General features: G+C 32.3%; 1 protein-coding gene across 1 annotated transcript; it reads right to left on the bottom strand.

Annotated features, from left to right (window-relative positions):
• Positions 1-545: 545 nt before the first annotated feature.
• LOC129231544 (uncharacterized) lies at positions 546-4551 on the bottom strand. Its single transcript, XM_054865889.1, has 2 exons — positions 4380-4551; positions 546-1199 (listed from the first exon to the last, which is right to left on the bottom strand). The coding sequence occupies exons 1-2, from the start codon at positions 4435-4437 to the stop codon at positions 805-807; spliced, it is 453 nt and encodes a 150-aa protein (XP_054721864.1). The 5' UTR covers positions 4438-4551; the 3' UTR covers positions 546-804.
• Positions 4552-19929: the final 15378 nt, after the last annotated feature.

Consider the following 19929-nt stretch of genomic DNA (forward strand, 5'->3'; position numbering starts at 1 on the left):
TTCAATTTTACTGAGAAAAATGAATTCGAATGCTGAAGTGAACTTTTTGAGCTAAACTCTTTTTCATATATTTTCCCTTAAGGTATTTATCATTAAAATGTTACCATTAAACTACTATAGCTAACGAAATCAATTTCACTTATATCCCTTATTACAATTATTTTTTGTTTCGGTGTAAATAAAATTTCCTAGTAGACCTCATAATGTGATGATTGAAATATAGACTTATTGAAAATGCAATTTTTCGTTAAAAAATGTTAGTAAAATATAAGTCAAAAATGTATTTAATTTTTATAGTATTTTTAAAAAGTCGATATACTTTATAATTCAAAGCATCAAATTTAATGAACACTTAAACTTTAGTACATCATAATGTTTTGTTTGTACTTGAATAATATTGTAATGGGTCATGCAGTTGAGGTCCTGTGACTAACTTTAATTTAATCCGAGATAGTTTATCCCTTTCAGTTTGACTGGGTTATCAAAACATTTCTGTACAAACAATGAGTTACAAAGAGGCATTAAACAGAAAATAAACTTTAAAATAGTGTCAATGCAGGTTTTAATGTAGCTGGTTATACATATAAGTATTGAGACAAAAGTTGCTATAAAGTTGCGTGGAGAACATTGATGTATTCGTTTAGATCCTCTTTGAGTGCAAAAACCATATATTATATTATCTTTAACTTTAGAAATAAACTATTCTCTGCATTAACACCTTTTTCATATTTATTTGGCTACTCTTCAATTCTTGAGTAAGCTTACAATACTAAACTTTCAAGTTCCTGAACCGAGTGCATTTCTTTATGCTGAACCGAATCCACTTCCTGCTTGTCCATTTCCTGCGCCTGCTCCACTGCCTGATCCTGCGCCACTTCCAGCTCCTGCGCCACTTCCAGCTCCTGCGCCACTTCCAGATCCTGCGCCACTTCCAGCTCCTGCTCCACTTCCAGCTCCTGCTCCACTTCCAGCTCCTGCTCCACTTCCAGCTCCTGCTCCACTTCCAGCTCCTGCTCCACTTCCTGATCCTGCTCCACTTCCTGATCCTGCTCCACTTCCTACCCCTTGACCGCTTCCGGTTCCACTATTTGCTGATGCACCGGCACCTGAGCTAGCTCCATCAGAATCATCTCCCGAGGAACTACTGTATCGATCTTTGTTTTTAGAAGGCGCAGCTCTTTTATTCGATGTGGGTTGACCTGAAAAACAAATTGAGTTTTATTGGTGCTAATAATAGACACATCAAGCATCTTAAACTGTTTGATTCAAGGCTATTTAAGATACTTACACGGATCTTTTGCAAGTTATTTCTTTTATCAATACACAACTCGACATGAAAATTCCGTCCGAAATTATTTATGCCGATTTTTATGTTAATTGATCTTCTAAATCCAAACATAACCCTGTTTTCCTCATCACCCTCTATTTTATGGTGACACCTCTCCTATATTTTTCACATTTCAATAATTTCGCTGTAATGGTTTGGGTTTGGGGGGGTAAGGAAGCATTTTTAACGTTTTATTTCTTCTGAAGTGCTTGAGAGATGAAAAATGTAATAATATAAACATTTGCAGCATGGCGGGAGGCTTAAGAGAGATTTTGTCTGATAATATCAGAAGAAAAGGTGATTAAAACCGATTTAGTTTTCCTTTTCTTTAGTTAGTTTTTATAGTCTAGTTTCATAAATCACTACAAGTTTACCCGTAAAGTTTGTTCATTTACAGCATGCTTCATTCACCGCAGCTCACTCTACAACGGTATAGCTAGATGTATAAGAAGGTCTTTATACAACAGACTGTTTTCACAGTGTTATTTTAAAACAAAAATAACTGGAAACGCGTAGAATTCTCAAAATGTCGTCTTCATGCTGCCTATTTTTCTTTTACCAATTGTACAGTTTCAAAAATAGACGCAAGTACGTTAATGCAGTTTGTTTCTGTTGACCCTATGTTTCCTTTACCGAAACTGACTCTTCATAGATTGCAACATAGGAAAATTATCATTGTTCGATATAAACTATTTATCAAACTTTCATGTTCGTCTTTTACTAGCTTTATTTTTGTAAAAAAAAAATCTAGATTTAATAGAGATTTAAGAAAGTAGTAAACAGTTGCAAATTTCGATGGCTTTACACGTTTTGAGATGCGCTGAATCCCTGTTGATTATTGGTGTATGTGTGCGAAAGGTGTTTTTTTTTGGGGGGGGTGGAGGGTTCTGACTCTAAAACTTCTGCATGAAATTGAACGAAATTCGGTACACGTAGGAACTCTCATGTGAATTAGTAATGCGTATTTTTTACGCCGATTGTTCTAAGTGAGATGGATAACTCGAACTTCTTTTTTTTTTATGCGTAACTGCTGTATCACAGAAAGTACTACAAATAAAAACTAATCTACCTCAGATGCAAATTTTGGAGCTATTCAATGACTCAAACAAGGAATGGAGTGTGGATGACTTTATTTAACAATTGTTTTTGGGACAGCTTTATCTAAAAAAGGATTCAGACAAAATTTGGTATGCAGGTCTGCTTCAGAAGAGATAGGGAGAGACGGCTGAATCATTTTGAGAGCAATGGGAGGAATGCAATATATTTTAATATTTTGAAAAACTGATTAAAACACAACGCTGGAAGGATAAAAATACCAAAAAACTCTTATACTCTCATTTTAAAACTAACGTTGCACTCAATGTTTACCATTTTTTTTTTCAGGAGTCGGAAAAACTCCAAACTTGACTGTGTGTGTGGTGTATTTCATAACATTCGATATATAATTTGTATTAATGCTTGTTTACCTTAATTTTTCGGGGTTCGGGAGGAGGGGATGGTAGAACTTTCACTTTATGGTCCATTGCCAGAATTGATAGTTATTTTTGAAATACTTTTATTAAAATGTATTATCCAATCTCTCATTTTGAGTCCAAATTTTGGAATCCTTCTCCTATAGCATGTTGCCCTAAATTGTCGCTTACTCTAACGGTTTTCAAATTGAGAATTAAAAGCTTCAACTTTCTTTGACTGGGGTTAAAAACAGTCGCTTTTAACCTCAAATTTTTACCTTAAACGAAAAGCATAGTGTAAACAAACCAGTACTATACTTGAATTGTTTAAGCGGTACTCTATTTGAGATTAGAGCTGCTTGTTTATAAAATGATTCTTCTAATAAATGACTTAACATATCCGTAAGTTATTCATATTAATGAATAAAGAACTTTGAATTTGGCTCTGTGGTAACGAACACTTTTACACGCGATTTGTAACAATGCGTGCACAGTCACAATGTCAGAGGAAGAAAGCGTGTCGTAAAAATGCAAGCAGTTTCGATGTTGAATCATAAACCTATTGGGGTATCTTTATGTTCTCCTTTTACGTTACATTGCACATGTTTTTATATTATTGATTTCTAGCCACAGTCGATGTATTTGGACCTTACTGAGGGATGGGTGGGGAGTTCAACAAAATCCACTATTGACTGAGCCAAATATAATCCTCCTGATTTTTGTTTAGAAAATATGTTTAGTTACTCATTTAGAAACAGGAGCTATTCATTGGTTTTTTCTTTCAAATTATCTTTCATTTTGAAAGGTATACAATGCATTTCAAGTTGGTAGGACAAATGTGAAAAAAAAAAAAAAAAAGAAAAGAAAAGAAATGTGGACCCAACTAATTTTCAAACGTAGAGAAAAACTGTTAAAAACGGATCATTCTTAGTAAAGACAATTCGTACCAAATGAGATATACCTTGCAGTAGTCGGTGGAATTTTTTCTCAACCCCCCTCACCAAATACTAATTTATGACTCTAGTGTTCTTCGTTTTGCCATGCAAAAATACAATGTTTTGTATGTAGTGTTTCCTTTGTTATTTTTACTTTTAATCTAGAACGAACTATGAAAGATATATTTATTTTGGTAAAGAAGTAAGAACATACAATGTTGTGATAAGAAGTAGATAAATAACTAGCTCATTATACAAGTTTTTTCTTAAAATGAAGACCGTATAAGTATGTTTTGCTTTTGCAACTTCATGCCTGAAAATTTTTAAACCTGACGTAAAATTTTACCAATCTGATGAGGATATCGAGTATTTTTCACATGTTCCCTAAAAAATAAGATAAATATATACATCATGCATCCGAATCAAAGTCAATAATTTTAGTTTACCCATCTAGTGCTTAAGCAACATTTTTCTGCTATTATTTGTTTGTTGCTAAACATTAGCAAATTTCTGGTTTTAAAAGCATTCAAGTATGCTTTAAATTTGATTAATCCTTGTGTTTTCATTATTTATAGAAAAATATTATTATGGATAAGCATGAATGTACTGTTATTAATCATTTTTCGGATATTTCATGTTATTTTAATGAGTTTTCGTGGTACTTACCAGCGGCCAACGAAACGAGAAGAACGAGAACGAGCAGAGTAGCAAAGTAGGACTTCATGTTTGCAGTATCCAGTGGGAGATAGGTTCATCTGGTGTCAGTTTTCTATTTATATGAAATTTAGTCCTAAAGATTCTTGCTGAAATCGTTAACGTTTGCAAAATTTTCCACCTCTACATAATCAAGCATTGATTTGTGGTAAAACCGATCATAATAATTTAGCCATTTTTAAGACTTTAGGAATTATCTTTGCTGTTTGGCAATGGTTTAAACAGCTTTCGTATTTTTCGCTGATTTAGTGCTTTGTGCTGACTCATTCTAATGCCAGCTGGAGTGTCTGGGTTTAATTTCATGTTGTTATTAGCTGTTAAATTCTAGTATGCTACGCGTACACGGAAAAGTAGTTTCAGTTATCTGCATCCAAAAACAAAAGCGACTTTACACATTTTTGTTGTATAGGAAAAAGAAAAATCATCCTATTCAACAACCACTTTCAATTAGTACTTTAATAAGAAGATAACTGGAGTAAATATTTGTAATTGCTTTATAATTTTATTACTAATTCTTTAGTAAGGTGATTTCTATGAAAGATTTGATCTTTTGTTTTCAAACTCTAGTGTCTTACACTTTGAAAGGAGTTTTGTTACACGGTTAACAATGATTTGGAATTTTAGTGTTTTTCTGCATTATTTATAACTTTTTACTTTCGTCAGAATGGCTCTGTTTTGTTGCTTAAGGCTTTTTCTTATAGTGTTAAAAGCATCAAAAAATAAGCCACCGAAAACTGTAAGATACTTTATTGTTCTTGTGATTTTTTTTCAAATCGAAGCTTTTCTAAAGTAGAATTTACTGGGAGTTGTTTTTGCCGCTTTCAAAATGATCACAGATTTTCAATACGATTTAAATCTGCTGCGTTACTGCGTCGTTGAATTGTACCCAGTCAACCCCCCACACCGTACCAGGAACGTACAGAAATATTGAAAGTGCTTTGATTAACAAGATTCCTCATTTTTTGCATGAAAATCAAATTACGTTGTTTAACACTAGAATTACGGCAGTTTGCGTATACCTAGAAATACGGCGGACCCGAGTTCCCTTTGCCCTATTAGGTATTTGTAAAGAAATAGTTTAAAAAACATATTTATAACAAACGCAGTTTATTTAAGGGATGCAGATATTTTAAAGACATATAATGAAGTATTTTAAAAAGGTTTAAAATGCCTGAAAAATCACCAGCGCTGCTTCAGTTCCATTTTATAAACTATCGTTTAATGATCCCTTTTATGTACAAAAACATTACAAATGCTTCATGCTCATGCAATAATATGTTCTAAGAGGCATTTTTGAGTTTTTGCTTCAGCACCAGTAAATGTATTTGCATTTCATTTTTTTTTTTCAAAAGTGTCAAAAGGACACCTGCCCACACTTTTAGGTTTAGGTTAAAAAAATACAATTTTCTTGACAACATTATTTTATTACACAGTGCAATTATTTAGGAAATGTCAAGGAAAGATTAAACTTTTTTATGAAAATACAGAGAAGCATGAAACAAAATAAGTTAGCTTGGGATCAAAATGATCCCTCCCGTAATTCTCGTGTTAAGTTTGCTAAGCTACACTGGCCCTAAAAAAGGCTGCAAAATTGATTTTTTAGCGTATCATTAAAAAGTACTAATAAATTAGGTGGATTGGGGTAAGACGCCGTATTGTACAAAATGCCGTAAAACGTGGTTCACTCCCCAAAATGAGCAAAAACGGTTTGCTGGTCAGTTGGTACGAAATCACATGCACATTGAGAGTACTCAAATATTTTTTGTTTGATAACTGTTTTAAGTGGTGTTTTTAAATGATGTTGTGATCCCGAGTGCTCTAGGCAAGTACCGGAAATCATATCCCCACATTCGTAACTTATAACCGTCATATTAGTCGTTATTATGGTAATAATAACTCTGACAGTTTTAATAAGCTTGAAGTATAGGCTTTTTATTAGTCGATTAATGGGGTTCACCTGGGTCTGCTGCGTGGTGCTAGGGGAACCGACATCATGTCCAATAAATTGAGTGAATACTACGAACTTTTTTGAGGGGTAAGATGCCCGTAGTTTTCGGACACGTCCTAGAGATTTAAATGATTCTACTACAAAAAAAGTCCTGCGGGGAAATATAATTGCATAGTTATGCTGTATGCATTTATTGGCTCCAAAAATTGTTGTAAATTTAAATACTAATGTGCAGTCTATAGAGGGGTAGAAATGCTACTTAAGTGAAAAATGGAACAAAGAAACGAACTAAAAGGCAATGTTGTTTGGATGTATACGTAATATGTTCACCAATGTATTTCATTTTAATAAATTGCAACTGAGTTTATAACACTGTGTATTAATTCTCCATACAACATCTTACCCCAAAGATATCGGTCATCTTCCCCCAAGATTATGGTAAGATGCCGCCGATATGCAAACGTTTTACAAATTATTAGTTTTCTTTGGTAAAAAGAGGTCTTTTAAGGTGAAATATATTTTTTTATTAATCACAAAAATACATATATGGTTGATAAAGCAGGAGATTTAAAATAAAACATATAATAGTACAGTTGGCTCTCTGTTTAACGACTTTCAAGGGACCACAAAAATCGTCCTTAAGTAGAAATCGTCCTTAAATAGAATGCTTTTAATACTACAGTGGACCATCTGAGACCGTGAAAAGCCGTCGTTAAATGGAGAAAGTCGTTAAATAGAGCGTCGTTAAACAGAGAGCCAACTGTATTTCATATGAAATAAAAATAAATACTGCTGCGACTTCCCTAAATTTGCCCTTTTTACCCGACTACGCGTGCGCGACGCAAAGGAGGGTAATGTATTTATGAGTATGTATCTATGCATGTATGTTTGTTCCTATGTGGCGCCATAGAGGCTAAACGCCTTGGCCAATTTTGATGATTCTAACGTCAATCGGCTTGTCTTAACCTTGGGAGTGTCACTAAACACATGACAGTAAACAAAATTCAACATATCAACAACCAGTCACCATATTGTCGGTTCGGGATCGTATCGCACGCTACCTGCGTGCGACACAGCATTTTGTTTACTAATTCGATTTTCATTTCCAATATGTTGCATGCTTTTATCGTGATGCAGGGCACTGAGTTTCATGACGCGTACTTTTTCACGGGCTGTTTTAGTTTTGGGAGACTGTAAGATTTGACTGACGGTGTGGCGTTTTCAAGCTCGCGTCATAATCAGTTATACTAACTGTTTTTATAGCTGTGTTTGACTTAAGTTCGCGCATTTTTGCTAAAGGTCAAGAATATGTAGCTTTAAGCCGAATTAGGTCCCAAATCTTCAATAGTTAAGACCACCGCAAGTTACATAATACTCACGATATAAGCTCTCTCAATGAAATGGCAAGACTGCAAAATTTATCGTCATATAACCATAATAACTAAATCAATGAAAATTAACTAAAAGTGTAAAATGAAGAATAATTATTAAAAAAAAGCAAAAAACTACACTGCGTAAAAGCCAAAAAAAAAAAAAAAAAAAAAAAAAAAAAAAACTAAAAAGGTAAAACTATAAGCCCAGTAGTTTAGAATGTTATTAAGTACTACTGAAATCACATAAATTAAAAAGCAGAATAGAAGGATCTACAGTCGGGGTCCATTCAAATTTTATGGTGTTTCTTGGTTGGTCAAAAAGGAATGGGCCACGGCTGTTGATCCTTCTATTCTGCTTTTGAATTTATGATTTGTCTTATGTGTGTATCGATTATAAAATTATTTCATTGGTTATTCAGTAATTCTTTATAACATTCTAAACTGCTGGGCTGATTTTTTTTTTTTTTTAGTTTTGTTTGTTTTCACGTAGTCGGGTTTTTTGTATTTATTCAATGATTATTTTTTTAAATAAACATTTGAATATCCGAAAACAAAGTTTTCATCGATTAGATTTTTTTAAAAATAACATATGATTCCAGATTATTATACATTTTGTTTCAAAGTCTAGCTCTATAATTCATCTAAATGTAAATTTACATTTTTAGGCTGTCCTTTTTTCATAACCCAGGAAGAAATTAAAATGATCAGCTAAAGAAATTAATGAAAACAAAAATCCAGGGCAATCCGTCTCTATGTTTGCTGTAGAAAATATCTTAGAATTAGGGTAGTTCAATGCGGAATCAGCAAATCAGCCGTGGCACACGTGTCACAGATTTTGAAAAAAAAATACTATTATTATTTTTTGACTTATTTCGGAATTGTCTAGCTTGGTTAGACAATTACCGTGAATCAGAATGTCTCCAAAAAGTCAAATAACAATTGAGTCGCAAAGGACTTCCAAACAAACCTAATTATGAACAGGTTAGGCTTCATAAGTAAAACACCAGTGGCGTTCTGAAACAGTTTTATAACCTTCCGAAAAAAACCTTCTATGAACATTAAATTATTATTTAAGCAAATCATGCATATCTATGCGTGATTGCAAAGTATGACATTTAAAAACTATTTCTTGCTTCATTGTTGACACAAGAAGTTAATGCTTGCAGTATGCCAAAATATTCAGAATTCAAGGCGGCCTGTTTGTATAGACCAATAAGTGTCTGTGCGCTAGTAAGCCCGTAAGTTATAAAACATAAATTAAAATAATATATTTTTTTTATTCTCTAGAAAAAGTTGATTAGAAGAGGTAAAAGTGAAATTTATTAAAAGATTTCAATAACCCGAGACACTGGTGGAACTATTTACTGCAATCCATCTGTAATTGCAAGAAAATACAAAGGGTACGGCATTTTTCCTCTCTGCGGCGACTCTCCATGATTTTCCCTATATTACTGTGTCGGAATTTCGTCCAAAACCGAGTAAATGTCGACATTAGCCAATGAATATCAACATTCACATATTAAAGATATCGGCCAAAGAAATATTATTTTCGGTGATTCACTGGTGAAAGCAATCAACCTTTAATTTTTGCGGTCTTTCACTGTAACTTATGCATATATCGCTTAATTTCTTTTAAAAACGTCATATCTCAAAATTTAGCAATTTTGAGTTTTGCCTTTTTTTGAACTGCCATGAATGAGTAGCATATCACCGAAAGACCTGCATTTCTATAACTTAGTATTTTGCCGTTAGAGATCAAAAGTGTCGTACTTGCATTTTCAAGTGATTTCTAAATGTCCTCTCCAAGAAAGTCACATCTTGGGTTGTGCTTGATCCATTAGGCATGAAACATCTGTGTCGTTCAATGAAATATGGTATTATTTATTCCGAAAACAGTATTGCATATGAAAAAGAGCGTTTTTCATTCTTATTTTTTAGTTGAAGCGTCGCATTTATGTTGGTATTGTAAGGAGAATAATTATTAACAATAATGAGATGGTTAAGATATTTGAAATAGTATCTTTAAAAATTAGTGTAAGAATGCCATTAAAAAAGCAGCTTTTTTAAACTTACGCTTTGTACACTTCTTCCTGAAACAGAGAAGAAAGACCACATTTTCTAGAAAAAAACCTTATGCGTAAAAAAAAATCAATCGGTTTTTTGAAAAAAAGTTTTACTACATGATATCTTACTTTTAAGCTTGTAAATCGCTCTCCAGAAAAATCACGTTTTTTTGTGATGTGACGTTGCTGAAAAGAGTGAGCGATATATAATTGCATCCCTCCTCCCGTGCATGTAAAATAAAATAAATAAGAAACCCCTCAAACGTGTTGCCACAAAACCTATCATGTAAAAACTCTAGGTTTGAAAGAACATATTGAGTTCAAAGGCGAGGATCGAGAACCATCCCGTCAAATTCCCAATAGCATTTGAGATTAAGCAAATAGAGAAACTTAAACCAGGAATGGTTACATTTGAACCGTCCGGATATGATTTTCTTAAAATTCACAAAAATATTTCTTTCGATTTATAAATTTAAATTTTATTGAAATCTTATCCAGCCAGTATAAAATCACAAGTTAGCCGACGTTTGCCACCTGAATATAATTTTGAATTGAAAGCAAAGTAGCAGTTTTGTAGTAGGGGAATGTGGGGCAAAGTGAAATAGTTATGATGACTTAACTTTTCAAAATGAACAAATTGGAAATTGGTTTTGAAAATTGCAGAATATTGCATTTTATAATAAAACTTGCATTGAAACAGTGTTTTTTTTTTATTTTCGGCAGTAGATTTGCGGCTTCAAAAAAAAGTGGAACATTTTTTCTTTTTTTTTCATGGGGCAAAGTGTAAAAATGTTTTTGTAATAAAATATTTTCTATTCCTTTATAAAAAATATTTTTGATCAAATCAGTCAGTAAATAAAAGGTTGAGTGAATAAATGAAACGATATTGAAAGAATAAAGGAATAATTCAATAAATAAATTAGGGCATGTAGAAATATAAATGAATCAGTAAAAGAGTGAATGAATCAGAAAATAAGAGAATAAATGAATAAATAAGTGAATTACTAAATGAGGTTATGTAAATGAACTAATTAATAAATTAATACGCAAGTGATTTAGCAAATGATTGAGCGAGTAAACAAAAAAAAAAAAAAAAAAAAAAAAACTTTCATTTTCCCCCTTTGCACTTGACTATTTGTACAAAATATTTAAAATACAAGTACGCTTAATATTAACTAAATAAATACTGCACCGAATAATAGAAGGTCTAAATTAATATTTTGAACGTTAGTAACAAGAACCGTATAATTTCAGAAGTAATTTTTGACTTTTACAACAAAATATTACATTTTCAGAATCATTTTTGATTACCTGTATTATTACGTGCTTTAACCTTTGGGGGTGTTTTTTCCAGACTGGAATAGACTACATGTGCTACTACATATTTAAAATATTACCACAAAGATGGCGCTAAAAGCAGAGTAAATATTTTACCATTCCACTTCGCTCGACATTCCCCTACAAGCTATCTCAAAAGTTCAAAAGATTGTTCATGATCATGAATGTTCACATTTTACTACTTTAGTTGTATTTATTCAAATACCAGTTATTCAAAGCATGATGTTAGTCCTTGCTTCCAATAACCTGAAGTTTTGAATGTAGTCTTTAAAAAATATATACGTTTTTCGGCGGTAAAAATAAGTCGTTCAGGATTAAAGTATGCTTACTCTTAAAGAACTGATATATTATTTGAATGAATACCTTTATAATATAATATTTTTTATTATGAACTTCAAATATTTTTGATTTTATTCATGCTACGTTAACTCCATTTTTTAAACTAATCTACTGATACGCTAAGGGATGCAATAAATCAAAAGCATATTCTTATTTCATGAACATATTTGGTTATATTTATTTATTTTTCGAAAATGGGTAAAACAATCTACGTATTTGCTGTAAATAAAAAGTAATAAATAAAAAAAAATCAAAACTTAGGAAAAACTTACTTCTTTGATGTAAACTGCGCTCAGAATACAGTCTTTTAAATGCCTTCATCACAAGGGAAAATGTTTTTTTTGAAATGCGATCAATTTAAGCTTCCGCCGATAAATTGTGCTTTTAATAGTGTGAAACTATAAAATGTGTTTAAAACAACTGTCATATTTAAACGTATGCAACATTTCAGGGCACTACCAGTGGCCTCTATTGCCTATGGTTTTTCACCGTGTTAAACTGAAGTAGAAGATTATATTTGTTTTTAAATTGAAGCTTACGGATGTGAACTTTGCATTTTCAGTTTAAGACTGTTTAGTTTGTAGAACATAATAAATGTCAGACGATAGAGACAATACGCAATATAAAAGAATATATGAAATACGGAATGTGAAAATAAGTATGAACAGGTATGTCATCCTTGAAATGACAGAAGTATTTTACGGTAGTAAAGTTACGCAGTTTTGAGATCTTCTCGCATGTAACGTAACAAAAGAGTGATCAGGTAAAAATTGCCCCATTTAGGAAAATAACCAAGTCAAAAAAGTATTTCATGTACAAACACATACATATTTCTTGCTCAAGTCATCACAAATAAAATGCATACATAAAAAGTGAGGAAAACAATTGACCGCTTATTGATTTTCACTCATACATCTCTCTCTCTCTTTTATTATATATATAAAATATGGTTTCTTATACATGTTTACCACATGGTAAGAAAAATCTCTCTTTTTTGTCTAAATATTACAGATTTCAGCAGTACATTTGCATATTTTGTTTTCAACTACTATTAATGATCATTGGTTACCGTTTGTCTTTATTTAACCAAAAATGACATTTTAGTGGATGCAACTGAGCCATGTTTTTAAAATTATTAAGCTACAGTATTCATTTAATGACAAAATGCATATTTAGGTGACAATTTTATTTTCGAAAACGAAACTATCAAAGGTAACCATCCGTTCTTAATCACTTAACAAAAATCAAAAAATAAATTAAAATAGAATAATAGTGGTAGAACAACCTTATTGAGAATTATAATAAACAATCTTTTAACTTGAACAGTATTAGTTTTCTTTTTTTTTTCACGGACAAAAAATTGTGATGAGTTTCTTTAAATTGAGTTGAAAATATTTCAAATAAGCATTATTGATTGAACAAAAGATTTATCTGACATTAATGACGTAAGAGTTTCCCTAATTTTATCCCCGATTTTTAATTACTGGGTTAAAAAAATTAAATTATGCAATTTTTTGAGAAGTTTAAAAATTTTGAAGTAATGATTACTGTTAGAGTGCGTTTTAATATTTAATGCTGTTCTTCTTCCTTCAGATGTGATGCCATGTTGTTTCTATTGGATATTTCCCAATACTATAAGCTACGGGGATCAGTTTTAAACGGCTCTGAGACCGGCTTGAGTTTTTTTTTTTTTTTCATATTTGTCTATTTCTATCTTAGTACAGTAACCACTGGATACTTTGGCCCACATTTCGGCACTTTTCTCATCATTTCTCAATAATTTTGTAACCATTCATATTTCCGAGATGTGAGACCATTTTTTACAAATCTAGAGTACTCTTAATTTGATTTTTGAATAGTAATTATTTTTTCCCAAGTATTATTACCCTTTATAATTGGTTTTTTTTATTTGGGCCAATACTACCCTTGCGTTTGGGTAACTTTGACCCAAAGTGTTTTTCCCTTTTTAAAATCATTGTAGAACTAGTTAAAGTCAAAGAAATACGTGTGTTAACACGAAAACCTGTTATTTTAAAGATAAATAAACATTAGAGGAAATTTGAATCATACATATTTGTTTTAAGGATATTTTTTAACGTGTGCATACCAACTTAATGTTTCGGAAATTCATGAACAGTCACCTTTTCATTAGTTTTTAAGGGTTGAATAATTTTGATAACACAACATCATTCGTAAAGCGAAATACCCTAAATCGTCTGCCACTTCCAAAACTTTCTGGTGCTTTCCATGCTCTCAACACTGGTTCTTTCTTCTCTTAGATCAACAACTATCCCTGGATACCTAAGCCCATTCCAGTATACAACATCAAAATTCCGTAAACTATCAAAAACAACTTCAGCAAAATTTGTACGAAGTTGATGCAATTGGGTCAACTGTTTCTAAACCTCGTAAAAATTTTAATTTCTCTTCATCTTTCATAATATAAGCTATGTAGCTGAGCCCTGATAAATTGTCTGTAATCGATCTTTCCATCTGTTGCTGAGAATTCCAGGTTTTTTCTTGTGTTTTTCATGCTTACATTTTTACTTTTATCTTTTCTATGGCGGATTTTTTTCAAATTTTTATGCTGGATCAAAGTAGGGCGTAACTTTTAGGAGATATTCTGTTATTTTGAAATTTTTAAATAAATCTCTTAACATAAATGAGAAGAACAACTATACAGCTACACAAAGTAGTAAATAGTGTTCATAAATATGTACTTAAAAAACTCTTAGCTGAAGTAGAACTGCTTCCACATTTAAAAGTTTGAGAGGAGAACAAGACACACGTTAGCACAAGAACGCAGGACACTAGTGTTGCTTTCTTGAGCAGAGCTGTAAAACTGCTTGGTATGTATTATTGAGTAATTGGGTGGCTGCTCTCTAGCAAAATCTGTCAAAATATGTTTAAAAATTGCTCCCTAAAGGTTGATAGAGAACGTGGTATCATTTTCTCAATTTGGGTCAAAGAAGGACCCTCCCGCGTTTACGGTACTATGCGTAATTCTAAAGAGGCATAGAAAAAATTCCTCTTCATGTTACAATATAAAACTTCAATTACATTTAAGATACATAAATGTACATAAGAATTGGTACATAAGTTCATACATAGTTTCCAAAAATATGATAGCATTGTAGTTAAAGACGGACTAATAACATTGATATATTCGTTTAAATCAACTCTATATTTATACATTATATGAAAGTTTTGAAGAATTTTTGTTACTGTAAGAAAAGGCTTTATTTGTATTGCGTTTGCTCTGTTATGAAAGTGAATTGCGTCTTGAATTCTAAACTCTTGCATCGACTGCAGTTCCCGGTTCGGAATTGAACCCGTTTCCCGATCCGACTCCACTAACAGATCCTGAACCGAATCCACGGTCTGGTCCTGCTCCAATTACTTGTTCTTCTCCAAATCCACTTCCTGCTCCTTGTCCGCTGTCAGATGCATCATTTCCTGTTGTATTGGATCCTGCTCCGTTATCAGAGCTGCTTTCGTTACCTACTTTGGAGTCATCTCTAGAGTTATCATTTGAGCGTCCTCTTTGTTTATAATGCACTCCTCTTGCTCGTCTTTTTACCCTTGGACGTATTTGACCTGTAAAATAAGTGCAGCGTTATTAGTGATACTTAATTTGTTTTAATTTGTTATTGTGCGAATGCTTTGCTTTACAAAGAAACATCGTGTGGTGTTTATAGACAGTAAACAGATAATTATCGGATGACTATAAGTTAAAACACAAAAAGGTGATTTAAGGTCTTTCTTAATTTAGAGTATTTTAGCTTGATTTAAGCTTACGCTTCTAACCTTTACCTGTATTGAGAGTTATTCTAAAATACTTCACCCTTTCAATACACCAAGTTCTTCCGTAGCTTTAGTTTAAGAAATAACTGTTTTATTTGATCTCAATTAATCAAACATATTGACCTGTTAACGTACTAATTTATTTTTTTCGTATTAAGTAAAGAGTGTTAAGGGTAAGAAATGTTGCACTAGATTTGCAGTAACGTTAAGTAATTTGACTACACTGTTAAAACTACAGGATGCATTCGGCACCTTTCAGGGGAGAAACGCTTGTTCACCAGCGGCACCCAATACGGAGCCGAAATCGCACCTCTAAAAAGGGTGAAAAACAGGCACCTTTTAAAAAAAAAGACAGCCGGAGTAAAAAAAAGGAACCTTCGGAGAGAGAATGGCACCCTTACTATAAATCCTCCTCCCTCCTCCCCCGCATTGTGTGCGTTTTTGAATACAGTTGTGTATTTTTTTTTTTTTTAAGTTTTGTTTTGATTTATGATATTCTACGTTTTGGACATTTTTCACATTGAACTCAGTACTGGAAATGATTAAAACATGTAATTACAGCATTTGATCATATTTCAGAGTTTTCAACATAGTTAAGAAGTGCTCATTGCTCTAACTCAGTGTTTCTCAACCTCTTTTGACCCACGGGCGCGGTAAAAGCATATGAAAAACTTTGCGGGCCAGTGAAATCTTTATAGTTTTCTTAAAAATTCATAAAATAAATAATAACTCTGGGGCCGTTAAAACATGTGAAAAATTCAGAGTTTTGATGAGTTTTTTTTTTTTTTTTTTTTTTTACAAAAAGTAATGTTAAGAATTAATAAAATAAATATTTACCCCTTTACTTGGTATCAAAGATCTGTCACAAATACGTTATAATTTAAAGACGAGTAATTATTTAAATAATGTGAGAAATTATACACTTACTAAAACATGACGCAGTCCGAAAATGAAGCATAGCTGTACTTATGCATTATTTACATGAAGAGCCAAAAAGCTTCAGGGATATTACAGTTGCGGAAAAACAAAATCGTTTCAGAAACGTTAATCAAGAGTAACAAAATAAAATGCACATGAAGTTTTTGGACTGTTAAAAAACCAAAAGAAATTTCTAAGGCTATCGAGACATTAACCGTTAACAGGAAATGATTCTAACACTTGAATGAAAAAGCAAAAAAAAAAAAAAAAGAGCTAGACTGAGAGAGATTTTTTTTTTCGCTAGCTTTTTGTTATAATCTACGAAGCACAAGAATCATTTTTATTAAAATTCTTACTTGTTGATTATTGATAATATTATAGCAGGTGTGTTTTTTTTTTTTTTTTGGTGATTAATAAAAGCTGCTTATCGAGCACTCAAGAAAATAATGACAGATATTTTTAGTTGCGTTTTGAATGATGGAAATTTCACAATAGTAACGGTAAACTGAAACTAAAAGACAGTAACGGAAACTGAAAAGCAATAAATGCACTTTTAAGCACTTAACTATGTTTGAAAGCCCTCAAAGCTACAAAGTGATCAAAAGTTATACTTACTTGTAATTTCGGATAATTAATCCTAGAAAAGTTGTGTTTTAATCCAATCGTGTACTTCTTTCAATGTGAAAGACACACAAACGCAATTATCATTTGTCCGCCATATTGAGGTGGTTGAATGAATGTCTAAGGCAAAAGCGCATGCGCAATGAGTCTTTCTGCAATTGCATGCTGTTTCCGCTCCTCTGCTCTATTTTCTGGCCTACATTGCACCTTCAGGCACTATGCTTTCACCTTAGAGGGAATATTTTCAATCGTCTGGAACTCCTGGTTACAACAGTGTAGGGTGCCATAAATGCGATACCAAAAATAGTTATTTAAGGAAAGTTCGTGATATATATATATATATATATATATATATATATATATATATATATATATATATATATAAATTATCGTAATATGTAACAAAGGGCTTCTTTTTTTTTTTTTTAAGTTCCTTCAAAATATGATGCCAATACTTTTTTTTCTGTCAAATGTTTTAAGCTTGAAACTAAAATTAATTCGGTTTAAAAAAATCAGCTGTTAGTGAAACATAAAATATATCAGTAGACGTTTTCTATCCGATGATATTTAATCTTTGATACGAAATGAAAAAACACACACACACACACACACAATTTCAAAACTTTGGTGCTGATTGAAATATACAATGTTATTTTTCAAATTTGAAACGAAAATTACAAAGTCAGGACAGTAATTTTCAACTCCAAGGACTTACGGTTAAATTGTGGATAAAGAGTGCGCTATTGTTCGAGCTAGACAATGTCAACTATTACATTTCACATTTCTAATGCTTTAAATTAGTTCAACCCAACATTTTATTGCTAGTTTGCTCCCTCTCAGTGTGGGAGTTTTTTCGTTTTGGAAGCATTTCATATGCTGAGTAGGATAGATCAGGGCACGTTTGCGCAGTGCCCTTTTTTCAAAATGAATTATAACTGGAGAGCCAACAGTCATATAACGGATTGATGAGGCTCTCTAGCACATATTCTCAGAAGTTTTTGAGCATCAGTTGAACTTCGGTCTGGCATGCAGAAATAATAATGTGTTTTCTACCGAGTAAAGTAAGTTTTATGTTAAACGTTTTGAAGCTTATTGTGAATAAATAATACTTAGTTAAGACAAAACAAATATATAAAAACTAGCAGAAATTTATCCTTTTTTGAGAATTGTACTTGTATGAACTGAAATATTATTAAATTTTATTACACGTTAAAAATAAATCCTAACTTGGCAACGGGGCAAGTTTGCGCGTTGACGCCGGAGCACCTTTACGGACGTTCTTACGGTGTCTTACTTCTAAATGTGCCCTTATATTTTTTTCGCTCCGAACTGTCCCAAACCTTTTTAGTATTTTCAGGCTATTTAGTTTTGAAAATCATCATTTATTTTTTAATTGAGTTAATAATTGGTATCAAATAGGTTACAATCATGTAGTGCTGTATTCATGCCCATTCAGCTTTTACTTTATACACTATTCAGTTTTATAAACTTGCTTTATTTTAGCGATGGTAAGACATAATGTTCAAAATACTATCAGAACCACGTTAGGTGTCAAATTAAATATGCGTTACCATGCCCCGTGTCCGGGGTAAGTTTACGCAACCGACTTGGACTCAAAAATATTTTTTGAAAGGTTAAAAACACAAACTGAGAAACAACATAATATACCAATTTTGACTTCATTAACTGCTTTATAAAATCGCCATGTCTAAAATTTCCCAAGTAAAAACATAAAAATTAGAAAATGCATTGAAAAAAAAATCCTCGTAAACGTGCCCCTGTTTACCCTCTTAGATAAGTACTTGTATTTGAGCTATGTTTGAATAATAAGGAAAAAAATAATTGGATAAACGGGGTTTTTTAATAAGATAAGAATAGCGCATTACTTACTTTTAGGACAATTTCTGATAATTTGGACTCTATCAATATGCTTACCAACAGCCAGTGTAACGAGTAGAAAAAGTATTAGAAAATTTGCGAGGTACGACTTCATCTTTACAACATACAAAGCAATATAATATGTTCAGGTGAATTCTTATTTATATTTATATGATTGCCCATCAAATTATTTTTGATGAAACCTTAAACGTATGTAAAAGTTTCCGCACACATATATTAAAACAATGTCTTGTAGTAAAAGCTGGTTATGAAGTTTACTCAATGCTATTAGAATTTACGATTCATGTTTACTATTTAGAAACAAGTAAATAGCTTTGATATCCTTGGTAATTTTATTACTTTTTGTTTCCTCATTCCGTTCCCCCCTGGTATTTCTCATTTTTATTTGATGCAGTTATTAATCATTTACTCTAAACTACACTGTAAAAAAATTCCGAAACGTTACTGAGTATTTCCGTGTAACGTTTCTCGATTCTAATGGTTTTTATACACTTCCTGGAAACATCAAGTATCATTGTCAAAAAGTTTCCTGAATTGCTACAAGTTGATCGACTGCAGACTTTTCTCTGTTGTAAAAACTATTTTTAGCTCCCAGTTTAAAGATTAACTGAGCCTATATATAGAGTATATTGGCTCAGGTACGATTACAGCCCGTCCATGCTGATTAAGCTCCCAAAGGGAGCGAATAAGTATGGACTATGTTGCTTTTCAAGAATTGCTGTCGAGTAATATTCTCGATACTTGCTTGCAATTCTAACTTAGCTTTGCTTATGTTAGCATATTACTGCTTATGGAACTTCTTTTATAAATCAGGAAGGTGCCAGGCTATTGTATTACATCTACCTAAGTTTACTCTAAAGTTCCAGAAAAACGAATGGCGTTAAACGGGAAGATTTCTGAATTTTTCAGGAAGCTTTTGGGACCATTTCAGGAAGGTTACTGACTTTTAGCGGAAAACGTTCATGGTTTTTGTAAGGTATCTCACTGGCAGAAATTGGCCACATCAGCTGCCTATTATTTTCCAGGAACGTTTCTGAATCGTTTTTACAGTGTATGTGTAATGCGCTGGAGAGTCTGGAAATTTCTCATTAGAACGAATCATGCACATTCTAGACAAAACCCTTTTTATTAAGTACAGAAAAAAGAAAAGTATTGAGAACTTTTATTTAAAAATAGTTTTACTGGGGAACAAACAAACA

The sequence above is a fragment of the Uloborus diversus genome, chromosome 10 (genome assembly GCF_026930045.1).
Source record: "Uloborus diversus isolate 005 chromosome 10, Udiv.v.3.1, whole genome shotgun sequence".
Classification (NCBI taxonomy): Eukaryota; Metazoa; Arthropoda; class Arachnida; order Araneae; family Uloboridae; genus Uloborus; species Uloborus diversus.

Excerpts from the sequence above, each read along its gene's own strand:
- LOC129231544 (XM_054865889.1), bottom strand. The coding sequence starts at position 4,437 with ATGAAGTCCTACTTTGCTACTCTGCTCGTTCTCGTTCTTCTCGTTTCG. Across the intron at positions 1,200-4,379 it reads TCTCGTTTCGTTGGCCGCTG|GTCAACCCACATCGAATAAA; the intron begins GTAAGTACCACG and ends TTTGTTTTTCAG.